The 23,358-nt window shown below is 41.0% G+C and overlaps 1 protein-coding gene across 1 annotated transcript in view; it reads left to right on the plus strand.

Moving 5' to 3' along the window:
- Positions 1–22,273: 22,273 nt before the first annotated feature.
- Positions 22,274–23,358, plus strand: part of LOC117158624 (cell adhesion molecule 3-like) — a 42,782-nt gene continuing 41,697 nt past the window's right edge. The window contains exon 1 of the mRNA XM_033337723.2: positions 22,274–23,027. Within this exon, the coding sequence (XP_033193614.1) occupies positions 22,991–23,027 (37 nt within the window). The 5' untranslated portion in view covers positions 22,274–22,990. The remainder of the gene's footprint in view (positions 23,028–23,358) is intronic.

Raw genomic sequence — 23,358 nt, forward strand, 5'->3', positions numbered from 1 at the left:
ATTTAGATTATTTATTATCGATTTTCGAGAACGCGTTATTTATTTATCAGCATGTTTTTATTTCTCTTCGCCATTTGTTACGAGCCAAGTCGTTAGTTTCGGTCGATGCGAAGTCGAATTAAAGCGCAAATGCAATTGCGATCAAATTGTAGGACAATAATGGAAACAATAGAGATAGGGAATAAAGAGAAGCTTGAAACGATCTCTTAAGGTTCGTAGATTAAACCGACGGCAATAGTTCACGGTGACATCGACGATTAGTATTATCGTTTTGACGATTTAGGTAGCCTCGAGGGGGTACGAGACATAAAAAAACACAAGGCATATAAAATGGAATATAAGAAAATTAATTGAAAGAAAGAAAAGGTATTCGATTTAGAGATTTTCCCCGACAAGCTAAAACGATGTAAATTTTGTAGAAAAAACATTTTCTAAAAATCTAAACTGTAAAATGCTGAACCGCGAACAAAAGTTAAATATTTCGTCTGATCGATAATTATTATTAGCACACAGTGATTTCCGAAGAATTAAAAAGTTGTAATGTTTCGATCAAAATTCACCGTATTCGTAAGCAAATGGTTACAACCGAACAACTTCGAGCAATAATTGAAAATTCCTCGATCAGTTTCTCGTTACAGATAAAATTTCTCAAAAGATTTATCAGTCGTCAAACGTTCGTCGATATGCAAAAGCCCGTGTTAATTAGAAACGAACTACGAAGGGAACGTCGGGAACGGGCAACGCTCGCGACGTCAGACGCAGCCACTAAATCGCTAAGAAAACAAGGCTGAAACGCATTCCAGTAATTACAGGAGTCAGGCTAAAGCTGTTTTTAAATACGTGGATCGGCTGAATCGTTGGTTGGCTCGCGTCGTTTTCCTGAACGCAATTACCACGAATATTCTTCGTGGCCACGTGGCTCTGCAGGAGTCGCGCTTATTCACGCTACCGTGCTCCCCTTTCATTACAGGCTTCATTTCATTAAGGGGACATCTCGCTAGTCTGTGCAACGATTATGGGAATCGAGAGGAAAGAAAGAAAGAAACAGAGTTCAAAGGACTTGAACCGCTCACTGGTTAACCGTTTCCTTACTCGAGTCTGCTGACTTATCGTCCGATACACGTATATACAGTCAGGTGCAAAAACAAAAGAACAGGTGGTAGTGGAAGTAGGTTTCAACGAAGTTTAATCGAACTAGCGGTACTGGCGTTATATGCTCGAGTTTAATTTATCGAGTGATAAGTTTATTCGCGTTTACTTAAAAGAGCGCGTGAGATACTATTATTTACTTTCGCACAAAATCTATTTAAGAAAGCTACGAATAACGCATTAAGGGGATGTCCCGAATTAGAATATTCTAAAACAGCGTCTGTTTGTGATTTTTTTTTAGAAGGGCAAGAAAGAAACGAAGTTATTGAATTTTGAGGTATGGTTTTGTATATATTTAACGAATACAAAAAAATTTTTTTTAGAGTAAACAAAAAAATTATAACAGATTTCTAAGCCTATTTCATGGGCTGTGGTTTTCGATCGGCGTGAAGGATACACCTCGTAATTCTTGACTGAAACGAAAAACCAAAAAAGCATTAAATTATTATATATTTTTTTTTCTCGATGAACTTAAGTTGTTCCGAAAGTATCTTTCGTTTTGTAAATAAACGATAGACGTACGACGCTTTTTGTTTTCTTTGTTTCATTGAATTATGTACGATCCATTTATATATATCGTATCTTTTAAAGAAACTTTTGAGACAATCTAATATATTTAGGCGGTTTGTTTATAAATTCAGATGCATTCACATTTTCTAAACTATTCTTGTAACCATACTGGGAATTTCTATGCATTTCTAAAAAATTTGAAGCCACAAAATTGCACCAGGATGTACATAATATGATGTACGAAAACGTACAAGATATTCAAATTATAATTTGCTTTTTGTGGTACTTGCTGGGGACTAAAACAATTTCCTACCGAGTTTCTACTTTTTTAATTATATTCCCAAGAACGTGAATTTGCATAAAAATCTGCAGTCTACTTAAAACATTCCCTTTGAATGTATACATTAATGGAAAGCGAACCGACTTATTGCTCCAATCCATTAGATTATTCAGTAAAAAATAATCGAAATTAGTATTTACATTTTTCTTTAAACAAGCCGCATTTCATTTCAATTCACCGATGCCTATTTCCACTATCTGGCCGCTTATTCTTGTGCCCGACTGTATACACCTACAGAGAAAGAGAAGCTTGGGAACGTTGGAAATGGAGAAAAGAGAAACGACCGTCCAGCTTAAGCAATCACATTTTCAAGATCTTAATATAGAGACACGTCATCGTGCCGCTTTTCCACTGCACCCCCTCGACCCTCTTAGTTTCTCTCTCTTTCTTTCTCTCTCAAATCGACGACTTTCTCCCAGTGGAACTGAGCAGCGGAACCCTGGGAGGAGAGGAGAGGAGAGATTGAGAGAACGCAGGGAAGCAAGAGAACACAAGAGCACAAGGGGGAACGGAATGGTACAGCAGGAGGGGGAGAAACTGTAGTGAGATAGAGGGTGGCCTGGAGGCGAGGCACCGTAGGAAGGGTGGAAATAACGGTGACTGCAGAAGTTTTCGCATTGCACGTAAATTACAGACGACATCGATGCATCCACCAAGTTTCCTATATTTGCAACGCTCTCCTCCGGGCGAAACAATCGCGGGATCTCGATACTCCTGCCGACAACCTCGCCGGATTCCAACCCTTCTACTCTTCCTCCGTGGATCAGGCCGTTCGTTTGATTTACCAGGCAAACTTTAATCGCGATACACTACGGCTAATTTTATTCCAGCAGCCGGGCTGCGATCAATTTAATAAAAGGGAAAACACGACGAGAAAAGAAAAGCAAGGGAACGCGAACTTGGACCATCTCGACGATGGATTTTATTTTCTGATTACGTAGGAAGATGAGACGAGCGTCTGGTAAGTTGAGACTCGAAGTTGATCCAACGGGCCGACGTCACAGCACGGCATGCAGTGGACAAAAGTCGGAAAAATCATTGTTAGATTTTGATCTTATTATCGGGTTGCAAACGATAATTCCCTGTTTATTAATTCCGATCAAACAGTAGCTGTTACGTCTCAAATACAGAGAATCCGAATAAAAAGACGCATAATTGTAATTTCCAATTTAGATGTGTCTTTCTTTCTTCAAAGAGCAATTTAAAAGAAAATGTTCGCACCGTCCTGTAATTCTGATTCTTCTGTGTCAAAGAGGCATTTCGTATTACGTTGCTGTATAATCTATTTTCTGCTACAAAAACTGCCACGCTTTATTTCCTTATATCCTTTATTTTTCTTTTTTCTTTTTCTTTTTTTAATGAAATCTATTCGTAATCGCGACTAAGTAATTTCGCATGGCAGTTAGGAAAAGATGGAAAGATCGTTGCCGATATCGGCACTGTTTATTCAAACGTCACCGTGTATGCTTGGACGAAGAAACGAATACTGGAGATATTTCAGTCGAGCCAGGGAGTAGGGAAAATGCTAACAAAGATTCGATAAATAGACTTCTACTCGCGTCCTATCTCCTGATATCAAGTTTCGAGAAACTGCGCATTATATGCATTTCTCGATCTTTGTCCGGAATGCTCGTTCAAATGCCGCACTGTAAGACGCGAGACCGTGCACTCCGAGTCTGTCCAGTGAATTTTGATTTTTGCTCTGAATTCTCATTCAAATGCCGCGCTGTACGACGCGATCATCTTCTCGAAATAACTTCTGCTTGAATTTGGCTTTAGTTTTACATTATCCACGGTTAAATCGTGAGTTATACGGTGGATACGAGACAATCGTTAGAGGCGATTTAACTCCTCACTCTGCTTAAGGCTGTTTCATTCGAAATAAAAATCGTATTTTAACAGATGTTATATTTTAATTTCGTTCTTCGATAAAACATTGCGTTTATCGCGTAGAATAACACAAAAAAATAAAAAACCAAATTTAAGATGAAAAATAAAAGAAGGAACTTTATTTCTTTTTTTTTCTAACACTTGGTTTTACAACAGTCAAAAAAGAAATAGCAAAATATAGCGACAGATATAGCAAAAGAGTCAACAAACATCGAAATCTCCTAATTACTGGACTACTTGATAGACCTAAACATTAGATTTAATTAGTTATTTATATTAAGCAATATTTACTTATTTACAACATTTACTTAAAACTTACTTATCTATAATAAGTATTAACTTATTATAAATATTTACCCATGTCACTGTTCCACGCCAGAAAAAGTGACTGAAAATTCCCAATGCGAGAATTGATTGTAAATATCAATAAATAAAAAAAAACTTGGTTTTACAATTTGTTTCCGAGCTCTAAGCGTGACTTTTCAAGACTGACTCTTACAACTCGACTTCCGATCGGATTCGGTTATTTCACTTTTGTCACCCCTCAATATCATTCCCACTATCCGCGCGTTTGTTAGGCGTCCGCGACCGTTGCCACGCACGCTTTCTTCTGGAACATTCGGCTGAAGGACCGTTGGGATATCGATGGCTCATTAGGCACTTCGACCATATACGTTTTCGCCGAGTGCCGCTACGTCTTTATCTCCATCGTCAGTCCATCGGGTTTGACGTGTGCCGGTCGTGACACGTTCTTCGACTTCTTCTGGATATTTCGATTCTACAATTTCAATTTAAATTGGTCGAAAGTATTTTAGCGAATTAATGCACGATTTTTTATATACTGATTTGTCATAGTCTGCAAAATAGTTCGCCATTCCCTTGTAACGTCAATTCGCATCAGAGACCAGGTCACACACCGCGGGCAGGATGACGCTCAGATGTCTGCACATCCTTGGCGCGTACCCTCGATAGTCCTAAGTACCCACCGGGGGTCTTGTAATTTTCATAATTAAGGTCCTTCGGACCAAGCGAGTATCTCTTGTCTTAGGTTTCCTTTTACGTTTATCGTTTACTACGGGTTAACACGGAAAGTTTGTTTTTCCTCGCTTCTGGTACGTTTCGTTAGCAACTTTCTCACGAGGGCGGCTAAAACCCTTCCTGGTCCACCAACCGTCTTATTATCCAATCGGAGACGGTGTCTACTGCCCTCGCTTCCTTAACCAAAATTATCGTCAACAAATCCGATAGTCTCGTGTCCTTAGACACACCCACTCCTAGCTTTCCTCAGACACGGTATCGTCAGTAAAACTTCACTTATTCTGTATCCTTAAAATAGTCAACGTATCTTTGCCTGTCTCTACCCTTATAACTGTCGCGTACTTAACGTATCACTGTAACTAAGTTTTACATAACGTGGTTGGAGTGAATTATGATTTAGGTTAATTCAGCGTGTATTGCAGTTTGATCGCTGAATTTGTAATAAAGTTCAATTAAAACAAAATTAATAGTTGTGTTACGACTCAGCTATTTTTATTCTATCATCCAACCCTCAAGTTTACGTGACAACCTCGTTGATATTCGTTGCTATATATATCGTGTATTTCCTACTCTTCGCCAATGAAGTATAATGCATATTTGAAAATTTACGAAGAACGAGTATAAACGCGAAGAATAAACAAAAAGAACGGAAGATAAAGTCCTTTTCTGGTCACGATACGGATCTTCTGTGGGCTTCTTATAAATTCGGGAATTTCGTGTGTGGTAATCGATTTATTATACAGATCGTCAGGAATATGGAACGAAAGAGTATGGAACAAAGAGCAGGTAAACTGTAAAATCGAGGTTTCCTCGGAGGTAGAACTTTTGTCGCAGTTTTAAGTAAAATCCTATGCTTGTTTTTCGTTGTACTGTGCGTTCGAAAGATTTAAGAATATTGTATTAAATCGTATAGTTACGAGCGGATTGCCAATGTTTATACAAATTCGTACTTTTATGCATGCAATTACCGAAGCGAAAGCTAAACGGATGTTCGTTTCGTTGTTCAAATATCAGAGTGGATTCGCTTTACGTATTTTCCGTATTTCGTAACATTTTTGTATATTTTTGCATCCCTTAATTTTCCTCCATACGAATGCATAAGAGTTGGCAGTCTAGTTATTAGCAATGGCAAAGCAGTTGCAATTCACTCGACCAGACAAATAGCTGGGACGTTGCTCGAGAGTCAAATGAATAACCACTAACCACGAATCCGTTTTAGCCAAATAATACGAGGCTCGTCCCATCCGTAGAACGATTCCGGATTAGCCGTCGTCGCGGCTTAAACAATCACATTTTCCAGGTCTCAAACAAAGACCCTCGTCCCTCGTTATTCCCCCCGCTTTTCCGTTTAGATGACAGCGGCGAGACAGGGTACACAGACGTGGGGTTGCTCGAGGCCAGGCTTCAACATCGTCGAGGAGAAGAGTTAAGCTCGAGAGCTCGTTCATCCTCTTCGTTCTATCGTTTAATCGACAAATGAAAACTTATTTATTTATTGATATCGTCCTTGGTGCGATAACGACTCGCGACAATCCATAAAAATATATAAGTTTTATCGCGTGCATCAAAGCGATATTTGCTGAATAATTTACGATTCGCATCGTTCATCGGCGACTACCTTTTAACGATCAATGCACGAATATACCAGTGTCTTATCGTAACAATAATATCAAGTTAGTTTTTGCATCACGAAGGAGAAAATTATTTTTCAACGTTTTAACAACATCTTCGAACTTTTTCAAGTCTGGTTTATTTTTTTCATAAGCAGCTCTTCGCGAGAGATACGGATGTATAGATGTATAGAAAAAGGCGATATTTTTTTTTTTATTTATTTAGTATTTCACATTCGCAATTTGTCCAATTTGGACATTTGGTAGAATTTTTTAGCTGTTTGATTATCATGTGGGTGGCTACCCCCAGCGGGGTACCATCTTCGTGTTTGTTAGGCTATACCCTTTATGAGATCTGCTGGGTGTTTTTAGTCTTCTTTCTATGCTTGATGCGTTGATCGTTTCCGCTGCCAGCCGGTTCGGGTGCGTTGCTATTCTTTCTCTGTACCTTCTTGCGCATCTGCTAATCTCCTCCTTGACTCCTTGATCCTCGTTTCTAACGTACCATGGAGCGTTTACTATTGTTCTAAGAATTTTAGCTTGCATTGTCTCTATTTTGCTTATATGGCTCGTTGCTGCTGTTCCCCATAATGGTATTCCGCGTACGTCCAGATTGGTTTTATGATCGTTTTGTATATTTTTAACTTATTTTCCATGTTTAAATTGGATTTTCGACTTGTTAGCCAATGCACTTGTCTCCTTGCTGTCTGTATTTTGTCTATTATTGATTTAATATGCTGTTTCCATATGAGTTGCGTATCTATGTGGAAAAAGGCGATATAGCAAGAAAAATTCAGAAAGATTACTATTGCTCCGCGTGTTTAAATATTTCCACGTTCATGCAGATTTAAATTCGTATGAAAACGTAGCTGCACTCTTTTAGGAGACAAGGGGGTGGCAAGTGTTCAACGTTATATTCGTACGAGGGAAAAAATCCAAGCAATTTCTATATCCTAAGCCTGGACGTTCCCTGAGTGGCCAATTCCGCAGGTTGCTCGACCCGGGCAGGCGTTCTTCTGGTCGTTTCGCTTCTAACGCGGTTCTGCTTTCCGCCAAAGCAGCGCGCCACGGTAACAGATAAAACCGGATAATGGAAAAACTAGCAGCGGGGAAAAAAGCGGCGAAACGACGAGCAGAGATGGAAGGGATAAGAGTAGCAACGGTAGAGGTAGAGTCGTGAAAGTTTTGCATCGAGCTCTGACTTCGTAGCCAGAAAAACTCGACGCGTTTGAAAGAAGCTGAAAGTTTCGCTTAATCAAAGCAACGCTGATCCGAAATTGCAACGTGTCTATGTATATTTGTACATGTACGCTACCGTATACCACGTACTACTGGTCGAAAGTGCGTAAACGTTTATTTGCTTCTTAGCAGAATATGATTTAGTTGCAAAGTTAACCAGCTGGAAACACTCGTGCTGATTTTACCATTTATTGGAATATTAATTAGTATCGTTGTTGAAAATTGTGGATCTTTGAAGTCGAAATAACGTTATAAGAACGCTAAGTTTATACCGAGGATTAATATTAAAATAATGATATATTTATTTCATGAACGATTCCTTATATATTCATCGATACACACTTGCACGCGTCTCAGCACTTTCTTCTATACCCGACTGTTAACCGACTCTTAACCGACTGAAGAGTTTACATTCACTGATATTCATATACAAGTATCTCTACTACGCATTTAACCTAGTCCAGCATAGAAAATTATACATATCTCAACAATTGTACAATTTACTTTTAAAAGTTAACGCGTAATAATCAAATTAAATGTCAAACATTGTGGAGAAGTTTTGTCATTTAAAGAGTTCGTTGTTCTCGGATTGTTTCGTTGTCGAACTGTGATAGGCCATAGCAAAAATGATCTTTGTTTTTACTTTCTAGATAACGATATACTCGTTAAATTCAAAGTTAAACGGTTCTACAAGAATGTTATTTATCAAGGTTCGACGATTTTATGATTTAAATAAATACAGCTCGTTTGTGATATCGATATACCGATATACTTACAAACATTGCGCAATTTCACCAGTATTTCGTTTAAAATAGTTGAAATATACGAAGCATGTCCTGGCGCGTTTCTCTGGAGAAACATGGGCTGCGATCATTTTCGATATTTCATTGGAAAAAATTCTAAACAAATAATTTGTATTCCATACGATATACATCTGTTGATTCCACGATATTTGTCACAACTGGTTTACCATTAATTCGTATACTTTGGTAACATTCGCGTGTGCCGTTGATACAAATCGACCAAAAGTGTCTACATATTTCTGAACGCGGTGTATACAGATTTATATACAAGCAGAAACAACGGCAATTATTAGTTGCGACGAGAACGAGCTAGAACACTGTCGATTCGTACAAAAGCATCGCGTGCCTTCTACGTCTGTTTAAATTAAAAAAATGTCTCGTCTAAGCTAATTAAATCGGACGCGCTGCCGCTTCCTTTAAAGCATCGCTGTCTAATCCGCTCGAGAAGAGCAAGTGGAACGTGTTTGCAAGTTGCTATTGCGTTTGTTAATTAACCTCGACGCCGGTATTTCGGCCGTAACGAGCAAAATTTTTCGCGTGTCAGGGACTTTTGATTGTTTGTTCTGTCTACCGACGAGATACTAGGTTTTCCCCTTTAGCGGTTAGCACAAGAAATGGACACATTAGCGATTCTCACACACGTACGTACGCGTGCGTATACATACGTATAAAGTACAAGAAACAATCAGGCCGTGATTCGTTTAAATTCAACGCTTTTGCATGAAATAAGAACAAACATGTTACGTATACGTACTGTTTACGTGATACGGCCATATTTATTCCACGTGCATAAAATTTCAGATTACCGCTCAGCAAAAAATACTGCAAACGTACGATTCACTATAGCGTTTGGATGGTATTTCTTAGTGAAGCGAATAGCACGAAAAGGAAACGAGTAGAAACGACAAATTTTCATGTTCGAGATTAGTCGAAAATTATGGCACGCCGTTGAATTGGTATCGTTGCTGATTCAAGGTCGTTAAAAGATGGAAAAAGCGAAGCAAAGTTCTCGAGTTTCTTCCATGTTCAGTGATTATTGTTCGAAGTTTATCGACTGGTCGTCCCGATGGTTGAAAAGTTTTTAATGAAAACAATAGAAACTCCGAGGACGATGCAGAAGATAAATGGAATCGATGCAGTTATGTTAAACGCTTTCCGAAAACTGTCCAGCTACTCTTTAACTGAAACCTGTAAACTTAAAAACTTCTTCTAAACTCTCTCGTCCGAGAGACGTTTCTTCTCAGCTCCTGAAAATTCCATCTCGTTTCGTACCTTTAAGTGCTTTTGTCAGATTCGCGCACGTACACGCGCGCACATTCCTCGGAATCGCTCGTCTGTTCGAGACACGTGCTCCTCTTCAAAAATCTCAGCTTACGAGTCTATCAGACTCCGATCCGTAAATTCAAAAAATTATAAAACTTTTTCCTTATTCTCTTTTTCCTGACCAGATTCGCTTTAAGAGAGGGCAGCGTGCTGAGATCGATCCCGGAAAATTCGGTTATTTCCCGATTTTTCGTTACAACTCGCCAACTGAAAGAGCTAGAAAAAATGCTTTCAGACAAAGGTTTTTTTTTTGCTTATTTAGTTGTTTACATTCACAATTTATCCGATTTGGACATTTGGTAGAATTTTTTGGCTGTTTGATTATCACGTGGGTGGCTATTCCCAGCGGGGTACCATCTTCGTGTTTGTTAGGTTATACCCTTTATGAGATCTGTTGGGTGTTTCCTTTTTACTTCAGACAAAGGTGATTCTTCTAATCAGAAGTATCGTTTGGAAAATAATTTATCAACGAGTTACAACGTCGTACCCTGACGAAGATTCTTACTTCCCGAGTCTTATTCCATCATTTACGTCCTACGACTCACATGTCACATCTTATATCGTGCATCCCATAATCAATACTTCATTTTCCATACACGATGCCACACAAAAGTTGCATATTACGTTCCACGACCTTTATTCCACTCGCCACGTGTTCCACTATTCGCATACTTTATACTCTATATTCGACATTTAACATTCACTATGTCATATCCATATCCATGTCCATTATCCAAGCCTATTCCACAGTTCACATTTTCATCTCGCATCCAACAACGTTTCATATTCCCTGTCTCCTTTTCTATATTCCTTTCCCAGTATCCTCGGACCATATATTCCATTCTAATTCACACGGTGTATATCTCCGCTCTACGCTTCATATTTCTACATTCTTCGTTCCGTAGCACATCTTGTCCCGGCGCATATGCCTCTCCTCGCATTCTACGTTCAATATTTATCGAAACACAGAGAAATAAAATCGAAATACGTTCGCGTAGAGGATTAGGATACGCAACGACCGATCGAAGTTTACGCTTCGAACCATTTCTGACACGTGGAACGCCGGCAAAGAAACGTGGCTGCACGTATCCTTGGCAATACCAGGTGAAATCTAATTCGCGACACACGCCGACGCTCGTTCCGTGATTCGCCATCAACGCGTCAGTGGTTTCGTTGCGCGTCCGAAACGAGTTTTGTTGTTGTTGCTCGGTGTCTCCTTAACGGGGTTCGCAGATGTCATGGAAATCCCAGCGCAGTTCCTTGGGAGAGGAGAAAATTCCCCGAGACGCGGTCGTGCCAGCGGCGACAATATCGTAGAAAGCGAACACCGCGTTCCTCCATAAACGTCACAGTTCATTTCGTGTGACAAACGAGGTTTTGCAGCGTTACACCTTTGGCAAATCTCTGCGAACCATCGCGCACGGACTATAATGTAATTCGTTGGATAAATTGAAAACGTAAGAGAAGAAACATGTCCTGAAATGGTGAACGTTATGTAGCATGAAGAGGCAGCTCTTTGCGAGAGGCTTCTTCCTGCCAATTTCGTTAAGGTATTCTAAACTGGAGAACGTTGGTAACGCCAGTGAGTTGCATCCTTTTAGACAAAGATTAAAAGAATTATTTCTTAATCTGATTGAAAGAAATATTCGTAGAGGTACTCGACAGTAAACATTCCAACGGTTCCTTCGGGCAAAATGATTACCAGATGTCGACGCACCTATCATACACGGCACAAGTTCAGGTAGCCTGAGGACCCGCTAGAAATCTTAGGATTTTGTTCATTAAGGTTCTTCAAACGGACAAGCGGTCTCTGTCCCAACTATGAGAAGATCCGAGAAATCTATTTTTCTCGCGAACAACGCTTCCGCTAGCGACTTTCCCTCAAGGGCGGCTAGCATCCTTTTCTAGCCACCAACATGGAAATTGACCAATTAACAGCAACGTCGATTTCCCTCGCTTTCCGAACGAAGGCTATCCCCGACGAATCCGATGATCTCGTGTCCTTAGACACGCCCCATCATAGTTTTCCTCTGAAGCATCATCGCGACGGAAAGTCATTCTCTCTCGTGAGGTCGTATCAGCGAGTGACTTTACGCTCGGTGGATATTCCACGTTTTAACAAAGAGTTAGTTTAGTGATACTTTCAACGTAGCCAAGCAAGTCGATTACGACTTGAGCTTTGGAAGAAAGCGCATTCTGTTACCCCGTTGACCGCGGATTCGTTGTTGGGCCTAGGATCATTGTCGTTAGCTTCTCGAGCGTCCGATTACCGCGGTTACTTGTCAAATTCTGTAATAATCGTATTTGCACTAGTCGATGTCTTCTCCATTGCATGGCGACAATGTGCAGTCCGAATGAGCATTCGTTTCACGCCCCTAACCCTAATCGTAACGAGAACTCGACATATTTATATCTTTATATGGTAATATTCAGCCGTTTATTTCGAAAGCGATGTAAATCCATTTCCTAAAATCTATAATATAATTTATAATATAAAGCAATAGCTAGAAACAAATGACGGTGAATGTAATCGTAATCTCTGTACCAATAATATTGCATTCATGGATGTGAACAAGTTGTTTAAATGCGATTCGGTGATACAGCCGTAAATTATCATTACATTTATTAAATTGTCGATACTATTATTAAGTTAAATTGTTATAATCGAACGTAATTATTACGACATTTGAAATATTATTAAATCAATTACATTTGCATCGCATCGTATCGAAGTGCAAAAGTATTACATATTGTCGTTATCTTTACTCAATGGACAACGACAGTGGATAATGATCCTGACAAAAGATATTCGTCTAGTTGATCCTCGAAAAAACTGTGTCTTCTTTTTTGTATAATTTGTATAATGAACTTACATGTACTTAAAACATATAGAAAGGTGAACAGACTAAATAGATGTTATCAGGATTTTTCGATCGATGGAAACGCAAACGCTTTGAATATTTCGAAACAAAAGAAAATGGACTTACATCACTTTCCATATATCCAATTATACAGGGTGGTTGGTAATTGGTGGTACAAGCGGAAAGGGGGTGATTCTACGCGAAAAAAGAAGTCGAAAATATAGAATAAAAATTTAAAAATTTACAAAATTAAAAAAATAACGTCAATCGAGACAACGATCTACGGTGAGACCCGTTATAACGAGACGCGATAAAGTGCACGCGTACCGAGCCTAAATTCAAAGTCGATTTTCTCGGAAACAAAGCCTCGAACGAAAAATTTGTATTCTATATTTTCGACTTCTTTTTTCGCGTAGAATCACCCCCTTTCCGCTTGTAGCACCAGTTACCAACCACCCTGTATACGACGAGGGTAAAGTTAGAGTCTTAGAATTTAACGTGCAAAGATTCCAAGCATTTGAACGTTCGAGTATACAGTCGTTTCGAGGTCCCTTTCACATACAGATTTCTCAAATTGTCATAGAGATGGTAATATTATTTTTGTTTGATAGCCCGGAAATAGTAAGAAACGTATCTTAAATAAGAATCACTTTGTTTCGGAAAGAAAATCACGGTTTTCTCTGCACGGCAAAAGGCGGAATATTATCGTTTACAGCTTTGACGAATCTCGTAGCGTTATCGCGCAGAAATCGAGAAACAATTTGTCGGATATATTGAAAATATAAGGTAGGAGAAGTAGTTTCGAAGCGAATCTCCGACTTTTATTCAGAATATCGAAACTCTTCTTGCTCCGGTGTGCAACTTTCATGGCTACATCGATGCAGAATTTTACGATGCCAGCGTGCTACCATAATATCATTTTTTCAGTATGTTCAAAGTATTATTTTCAACTGTTTCCTCGTAAACGTCGGTGTACTCTTTCCTTTCTCCGAGATAACTTTCATTGTACTTTCCGTCTGAAACGATACCGTCTGTCACAGAACGAACCAACGATAATCTTAAAATATGAAATTCGTTAAAACTACCGGAGATGTTCGTGCAACAGAAACATCGCGAAGAGTCTACGTTTTTATATGAAAAATAAGCTTCGTCGAATGTATTCGACGAATATTTATAATTTCACCCCGGTGCATGGCTCTGTGTGATTAAAGGCGATAAAAACGTTTCTGGAAAAATGGTTAGCGACAGAGAACACCACCATACTTTCGTTCTAAATATTAAAATTCGTTTCAAGCGAATTGCGCTCCATGTTTTATATAATTTGCCTCTTCTATCGTGAAAAGGCGAAAGAAAGAAAAATTGTGTCACCGCAGTCGTTGCTAATATTAGAAATTCACAATAACTAGCGTAAGCTGTAACAGTCGGAGTTCATTTTGTATGAGGAACGAGTTCCGCTTATACTACTTACCTTTGGCAAAGATTGTAACCTCGTCACATAAAACCCGGCTCAGTTTCCGCGGAATTCTGAGAAACGTCGCGCAATAAAATTGTTATGATCAAAAGAACTTCTCGTTTTAATGCGAACGTCAAAGTTCATTTCATACGAGAGCCGAGGCTCGCCGTCATTCTTTTCCAAGTGAAACGCACTTTTCTATCGCAAACACTTTGCGAAAATACCTTTCGCACGTAGCACGAACTTTAAATGACGAAAATAGAAAGTTTTAAGCCTCTTTCAAATTTAAATTCAAATTTATATTCATATACGCGGGGATGATGTTTGACTCGAGGTTGTTTAAATTCATGTAATCTGACTTTATGTGGATGTCTCGTTTAAAATGGATGTCTAAAATAGCGCGCAGGAAAGAGATTAGGTGTGTATGAATGTTAATTGCATTAATACCAGACTACTGCGACGTGCCTAATGCAATTTTTTCGTCCTCCTACTGTTTCACCTTTGTTTCTAAATTCGCGAGAACGATTCGCGTTTCTCGATAATATAAGAACGTAGGAAAGATAACTCCGGATACGAGTAACCGGAGCAGCTAGAGAAGGAACAGCAACCAGAAGAATAATCAGAATTCAAACAACATGACCAACCTGGCCAAGTATATAAATTCGAAAGGATATTGGAAAGCAGGTTGCGTGCTTTCAAATTTGTCGAATGCAAATCGATCGCAACTGAAAGAGACTTTACGAGGAGTTCAAACAGGGGGAACACGAATATCCTATTATTACGCAAAACAATATTTTTCAGACGGTATTTCTAGCAAAGCGATCGGTGAAACACATCGGTGGACGATAATTCTTTAGCGATGCGAGCGATCAGAGCGAGCGAAAGAAGCACTGTACGTTGCACAACGAACGTGTCACCATCTTTGTTTTTCTTTGTTTAGAAGCAAGTTTCATAGTCGTATATTCGCGAATGCGATGCGCGTCCCAACAAAGCAGACGCAGTCTTTCGGAAATATAAAATATAGCTAGGAGACAACGGGGAGGAACGTGGCGAGAAAGAACTCCGTGGCCGTTCGCCATCGCAAACGCGTGCAACCGCGTTTTGTCCTCGTATCTTTCGCAGGGCTCGTAGATGTTGCGGAAAACCTGACACAGTTTCTTCGAACCGTAAAAAAACTTCCCGGGAAGAAGAGAAAATCAACGATGACGGTACCGTGGGAACGGAACTACGCCGGTTCTGCCGCCAACTCCGGCGTTCTCGTTCGGCTCGCGTGCAATCGAGTTTCGTCGTCGCGTCATCAGCGAAGTAGACGATCGCGAAAACTCTGACACGGCGTTTTTCGAAATATGGTGAATTCATCGAGGAGCCGCAAAAAAAAGAAAAAAAAGGAAAAAGATAATGCGAATAGGAGACTTCGTGTTTCGCACTGAAAGAGTCGTAAGTAGTTATCTTTCTTCGCGACTTTAAAGCTTCGCGACATTAACATCGAAACTACCGACGATCGCACGATTGAAATTATTAATAAAATCTCACACGCCACAAATTCGTCGATATTACTTACATGCGATTATCGACGAATAGATCGATAAATAAATCGGTAATAAATCAGACGAAATTTTACAACTACCCGTTAAACTATCGACGATCGCGCGATTGAAATTATTAATAGAATCTCACACGCCACAAATTCGTCCATATTATTTACATACGATTATCGACGAATAGATCGATAAATAAATCGGCGATAAATCAGACGAAATTTCACAACTACCGATTAAACTATCGACGATCGCGCGATTGAAATTAATAAAATCTCACACGCCACAAATTCGTCGATATTATTTGCATACGATTATCGACGAATAGATCGATAAATAAATCGGTAATAAATCAGACGAAATTTTACAACTACCCGTTAAACTATCGAGGATCGCGCGATTGAAATTATTAATAAAATCTCACACGCCACAAATTCGTCGATATTATTTGCATACGATTATCGACGAATAGATCGATAAATAAATCGGCGATAAATCAGACGAAATTTCACAACTACCGATTAAAAATTTAGGTTAACGGTTTATTGTCATTTCGGCTATCTTTTCGCGATAAATAAAGTTGCAGGCGTAAGCCATTCGTTTTTCGATAGCAACGACAACATTGTCGATGACGACAATGTAGCGACAGTGAGAAATTAACGAGAAACGAAGTTAATCAGTTTGACTTCTGAAAAATGATGTACCACACGTCACGGTAGTGTCTTGCTCGATTATTACGATAAGTATTGTGTAAGTCCTCGCTTCGTCGCATCGTCACATTCGTTATTCTCGCGTACTCTTTCGATTACACGCTATATGCGATCGAGATAATCGCTGATAAAATAATCAAACGAAATCACGATAATACCGTTTTCGATCAAATTTCACCCTGGTGTCCTGTTTTTTTTTTTTTTTTTTTATTTTACCGATCAATAGAGTCAAATAAATGCAATTGAACGTTCTATTAATAGCAAGGGGGGAAGTTACTTTTTGCAGTTACGTATCGCGATTGTCACGGTGTTATTTTCACGAGGTAATAATATTAGCTCGCAATTAAACACGTTCATCAACCTTCCAAAAGAATAATTATAAGGTAATTTTTTATTTCGTCGCGCGTCCTACGTATGCTAAAACGTACGTAATTGGCTGTACAATCGCGCTCGTTTTACCATCTGTTCGTTCTAATATCGTACATCGAAATATGTAATAGACTAGTATTTAGAGTTAATCCATTCCAGGTCAACGGTCTAAGGCAAAGTTTCGATCCAGTGTGATTTAAACAGAGTGGCTGACTTTAGAATAACATTCGAGAGCGTAACAGTTTTACGATTCGGATAAAATTATGGAATTAAACGGGAGATCAGTATAAAAAAAGCTTCGTCTATATTCGCTTGATTTAACATCAGCCATTACGGTTGTCATTTATTCAGATTCCAATACGTTTATCCGAACGGAAAAAGTTTCTGTGAAGGAAGGGGTTGAAAAGCTCGAAGAACCAAACCGAAAGTTCTGACAGCTAAACTCTCGGAAACGTTGAAAGATTACGTTACCCGATCGTATTAACGCAATACGCAGAAATGCAAAAACATTTTGTTTAACCCAACGAAAGTAGAAAATGAAAAATTGAAGTGCAGGATTCGCAAGAACAATGAACGACTTTCCTATCGCGCAGAAACTTACAGACAAGAAGTTAGCCGTAGCTTCAGGTTTCAAAAAATTCAACGCAACGGTAACAAAAGCATTCTAATAAGAAGAATGTTCGATCCGAACATCGTTAAAACTGTACAGCGACGCAGAGAATAAGAGACCGCGTAGAAGAGCGAGAAGGAAACGGACGGTCGCGATTCTATTCTAGAAAACTGCTTTTCCCCTGAATGGCCGTTTTACCGAAACTCTGCCAGACTATGTACGGAAAAGCCCTGACGCAGCCTCTCAAAAACGCGGCAGCTTGCCGGCAAATTGGAAGAACCAGGAATGACATCGTGTACGGCGACGAGCAATTCCAAGTCTGGCTTCGTTGGCTTCGTTCTCAAAAATATCAAAAAACCAAAGCGTTCTACGAAAAAGCAAGGGAAAATTCAAGTTTCGGACGAGCCACGATCGAAACAAACGGAATGATACGTAACGTGGAAACGCGTATTTAACACGATTGTTCGTTGCGAGCGACCGAGCTACGCGAAATCGAGAGCTTGACATTAAACCGTCGAGAAGCAACGTTGCGTTAACGCCTCGGTCGTTTTACGATTTCTTTCTAATCGATTCACACGATCGACGTCTATCGAGACCGTGTTGCGATTCTTCATCGACGATATTCGTACGAATTTCTATCTTTACGAATGTAATTAAAAAGATGCAGCCTAGGTAGAAAGTTATTATAAATGTCGTAGAGTCTGGTATTTCGAATATTTTATATACAGAGTGGTTGGTAATTGGTGGTACAAGCGGAAAGGGGGTGACTCTACGCGAAAAAAGAAGTCGAAAATATAGAATAAAAATTTAAAAATTTAAAATTTAAAAATTTAAAAATTTAAAAATTTAAAAATTTAAAATTTAAAATTTTAAAAATTTTAAAAATAACGTCGATCGAGACAACGATCTAGATCCGTTATAACGAGACGCGATAAAGTGCACGCGTACCGAGCGAAAATTCAAAGTCGATTTTCTCGAAAACAAAGCGTCGAACGAAACATTTTTATTCTATATTTTCGACTTCCTTTTTCGCGTAGAATCACCCCCTTTCCGCTTGTACCACCAGTTACCAACCACCTTGTATATTTGGATTTCGCGTGATTTTCCACCTTGAAATTTTCTAGAAACGAATAAGATTATAAAAATGAGTTGCAGAAATTTGCCAGATATTGTTCTTATCGGTGTTTCTTCTTCTTCAGATATTTGTTATAATACCAAAGAATAATTAACAACTGGAATAGCCAATTTATAACCGATAATACAACAAATCGATAATAATTAATCGTCCATTGATTTAAATAGTCCATCTTATCTGCTCTCCATGAATCTCGCATCGATAATATCCGCAATTTTATCCGAAGGGAAGCTCCAACCAGAAAAGCACGAACCGTTCCAGCAAGTCGGTCTTCTAACTAAGACGCTTCGATCGAAAAGGGAAATTATTTTCGTGGAATCATCTTACGCGTTCTTCCTGTTTTTATGCCTCTTTCTACATCGTCTCCTATCTTTCCTTCTTCTCTCACGAAAGCCAGTCAGTTTCTTCTATTACACGCGCTCATCAGCCGTCGACCGATCGAGCCAGCACGAATATTCCACGGAAACCAATGCCATAGAAAGTTGGGCTCGCGTGCACACGGGGGTGAAATCCGGCCTACCGATAGATGCCGAGCAACCCCTGGCCGGCGAACCCTCCTGCGTTCCATGGCTAGCAAAATCACCCTTGTACGAACCAGACGATAGCCCAACGCGGCGTGTCACGCGAAACTTTCACGAACGTTCTATTCACCCTTTTCTCCCCTATCTTCCGTTTCCTTTTTCGCGACGCGCACTGGTCGCTTACCTCCCCCTGTTTGTCGCGTTTTCTTCGGTTTCTAAGACACCGAGCCTGACATTTTTCAGACGTTTACCCACTCGCCTACGAAAGGTCGTTCGTAAGTATTGTAATAGGGGGTGGGATCATACTCGCGATAACATTTTTTGCGTATTTATGAGAATTTTTATCGCATTTAACCGCGGTAACGAGTTTCGATAAAACTCCATAGTATCGAGTGGTTTGGCAAATAACTTCGTCTCTTATTTTCCACTTCGAATTTCTAAGCGATTAAATTAAACGATTTGATATAAAGTACACGAAAGAACGAGTAGTAATAACGAGGTTCGAATTAAGCAGTACAAATCTGAATTTGTCAGAAATTAGATGTGAGATGGAAGCTCGAGTTGGATAACCGAACTCCAAGTAGAAAATTATTAATAACACGATCACGTTTTCTATTATCAGCTACTATTGGATATTTGTATAAATATCCGTAGCGTACGTCGTAAAAGTAATTATATCGCCTAATGATCTTTTGTAAAACTTTGTACGTCCATTGGTTATTTCAAAAGATTCCTATTTTTTTGACTAACGAACAGATTGTTTCCCTTTGCAACTACATACGTCGTAGCAAAGTACTCTTATTCGTCTTGAGGACTTTTTCGTCTTGAAGATCGATAAAAATATAATTCATCGTGCGATCTCCGCTCCGGAGAAATTTCTATTTAGAACACGCATCGAACGGACTTTGAAAGCTTCGCCATAGGTACCCATAGGTCGCCATAGGTTAGCGTGAAATGTATCTCGTGAAATAATTTCTCTTCGTTATTTTCTCGTAATTCTCGTACTGTCAAGCGAGTACGCGTAATCGTGCGGCCATTTAACCGCGTTATAGCCAGTTACGTGGTCGCGTTCATCAAAATCCTCGTCGAAAAGACTCGTCAGTGAAATCCGGATTCTGAAAGACGCGAACAACAACAACTCGATAAACGAGCAGAACAACCAGTTGGTTTACGATTGTTCCGGGTTATACAGATGCTCGTAGTGTCTGGTCGAACATACTCCACAAAGCAGCTGAAAATATCGTTCGTCGCGCGAGCAATTCGAAAGCCATTGTGTATTATTTAATGACTTCGAAAGCCATTGTTGCGGGTCGCGAGGTTCGTCGATTTTCACTGGGCGCAACAGCTAACGAAAATTCCATTTACGCGCGATAGAAATAAAAAGGAGGACAAAAAATATATCTAAGTGAGAGGTCTGGAGAGATCGAGGTGACCACATTACGCTACTTATGCTAACCAAATCCATCATCCTCTGGAGACGTAGCTATTGAAAAACCGTGCAATCCAACGAAAAGAAGTTAAGTGTGACGAAGCACCAGCGCATACACACACACACACACACATATAGGTATATAAGCGACAGAGTCTTGCATCCGGTGGCAAATTTTCCGACAGATTATTCTGAAAAATTGCCACGGGAGAAAAGCAAGATCATGGAAATCCATCTCCTATATATTTTCTGGCCACATATTAACAGGAAATTGGATGCCTCGAGTAACGCTGTTTGGATGACGCTTTAGATTCGCCATTTTCCCGACCCTGTCTATGATCCGTGCATTTTTTCAAACGCACTCTCTCACCGGAGACAGCGACGATTTACTACGGAGAATCGTCTTTTTCCCCGCGAATATTAAAACAGTGCGGCGGTTCAACGATCGAGATACATCGAATCTATTTATATCCGATCGTTCTCGAGAAGACACTCGATTATGCGCGAAATATATCGATACCGAACTTCTTCCCCCCCCCCCCGATTTTCCCGCGGAGCGATTTATCCCAGAGATCGCCGCGAAATTGAAATTTACGATGTATCGGTGTTTCCAACTTGGACGAATTTTTATCGGCGTAAAGTCGTTGACAAACACGCGTAATAAAATCATGCGACGACAACCCCCTGCAAAAAAACGAAGTATACGTTTCGAGTATCGAATTTCGACCACGTACGAACGCGTCTGTAATTACGATAATACTCTAGCGAGTCACGATTATTATTATTAGGACACTTACGCGTTAGTGTGAACTGAAAGTCTTTGATAAATTTTATCTCGAGTACTTGACACTTAAGATAACGAATCTACGATAGTGAATTAAAAAACGAACGCGCTCAAGTGCGTTCGACTCTTACCACGTATCGCGAAATATCGTCGGTGTATGTCGGAAAAGCCGAAAAACGAATCCAAGTTCAAGAAGCAAGAACGATAGACTTTCGTACTTCCCCAAGGACGACTTCGGTTTCCTTGCCTCGCGAAACCATAGAAATAAACGTCGGAATCGGGCCACGAGAGGGGTAACGTCGGCCAACAGGTGTTACGCAACAAAATTTCATTAAAAAAACAAGGAGAGCGAAGCGTCTCGGGACAACCTGCTTGAATCCATTCTTCGATCTCCAGTCGATTAGAGCCGACTCTATCGAGTACAGCGACTTGGAGTCGCCCGCGGGCACGGGCGAAAGCATCCGTCGGGCATCCGTGCGGACAGAATCTGCGAAAACGACGAGCGATCTCGCGAGCTCTTCCCTTTCTTTTCCTCCTCTCAGCAGCCAGCCTCTTCTACGAAACAGAGAACGACGTGTGTCAGGACGGTGCCGGTTGCAAAGGAATTGCCGGTATCGGTGGCCCGGTACCTGGCTCCGCTTCCAGAACAATAGAAGCATGCACAAAGGGCAAGGATGCGTCTCTGTGTGTCGCGAAGAAGGATGCTCCGCTACGAGTTTAGCGTTCCGCGTTGCACAAGGGACGCGTCTGCGTTCGCGTCCTCCGCGAACACATACTCGCCGGCTTACGAAGGACGAAGAGGTTCCTGAAACGAAGCAGCCACGAGTTAACACGGTTGGAAGAAGAGGAGGAACAGAGAAGGAGGAACGGTGGGTATTGTGGGAAGGGTGGGAGTAGATGATTTTAGAGTAGGGGGTAGGGAGAAGAGAAGAGAAGAGAAGGAAGGGGTTGGCCTATCGGCTCGGGGTTGCTCGGAATCTATCGGTGGGCCAGATTTCACTGACACAGTGTACGGCTTACCGGCACACGCAAACGATATCCTCTCGCTTTGCTATCGCGCGTCCTCCGCGACCATCCTCGCCCCTCGTCGACTGGTTCGGTGGTGGTGAAAGACGACGGCGACGAGCCAAGAGGAATAGCGGAGAGAGATCGGTTGCGGAGCGCTTGCGCGCGCACTCGCACTCGCGCCGCTCCTCGACGTCGTTTTGCAAGGAAATTGATTCTGCGCGAAACGCCAGGCTACGAGGGAGCATCGTCGGAAGAGCCGGGCTCCGCAGACCGCGCACACACCGCACAGGGGGTTGTTCGCATCGTTCGCCTCGCACGACACCGTCCGATACGCCGCTTGGTCCTTCGTCTAGCCGTCGGGGGCACGACTGTTCGTCGACCGTGCGCGACGTTGCTATTATGTAAGGGGACGTCGTGGTCGTGGTCGTGGTCGTGGTCGTTGTCGTTGTCGTTCGCTCGGGTGCCAGCGGGAACATAGCAGAGGACGCGAACACGCACTGGACACGCGAAGGGGAGAGAACACGCGCTGGAAGGGCGACATGCGAAGAGACGCGTCGCGCCGGCCGCGTTACGACCACACACAGACGTGCCACGATCATCGTAACCACCAGCGATCTGTGCAGGAGTAGGAACGTGATATTCGCAGGACGACCACTGCAGGAGAGCATCCATGGAATTGAAAATCCTCTGGTTCGTTCATATCGTGGGTGAGTGGAACCATATCGTCAAATTCGCGTCTATTATTCGTAACACGATCCTGCGATCGTTCGCTGCATTCTTTCCACGTTTTCGTGATCCTTGTGCGTAGAAATTCTGTCCGACTGTTCTCGTCCCTGGTCTTCGTACGTTCCTTCCGCTTCGTCCGTCGTTCTGCCCCTGCTTGACCCTCGCTTCTCGGCCATCCTTGCGGGCCGTTGCCCCTCGTGTCTCGCGTCCTGTATGGATTAGATTCTCCGTTCGAACGAAGCCCGTTATCCCAAAGGCACGATAAAATAACGTTCACGCGTACAGCGGTTTGAAGTTTCGTCGCGTGTTCTT

This window comes from Bombus vancouverensis, chromosome 5 (genome assembly GCF_051014615.1).
Source record: "Bombus vancouverensis nearcticus chromosome 5, iyBomVanc1_principal, whole genome shotgun sequence".
NCBI classification, from domain to species: Eukaryota; Metazoa; Arthropoda; class Insecta; order Hymenoptera; family Apidae; genus Bombus; species Bombus vancouverensis.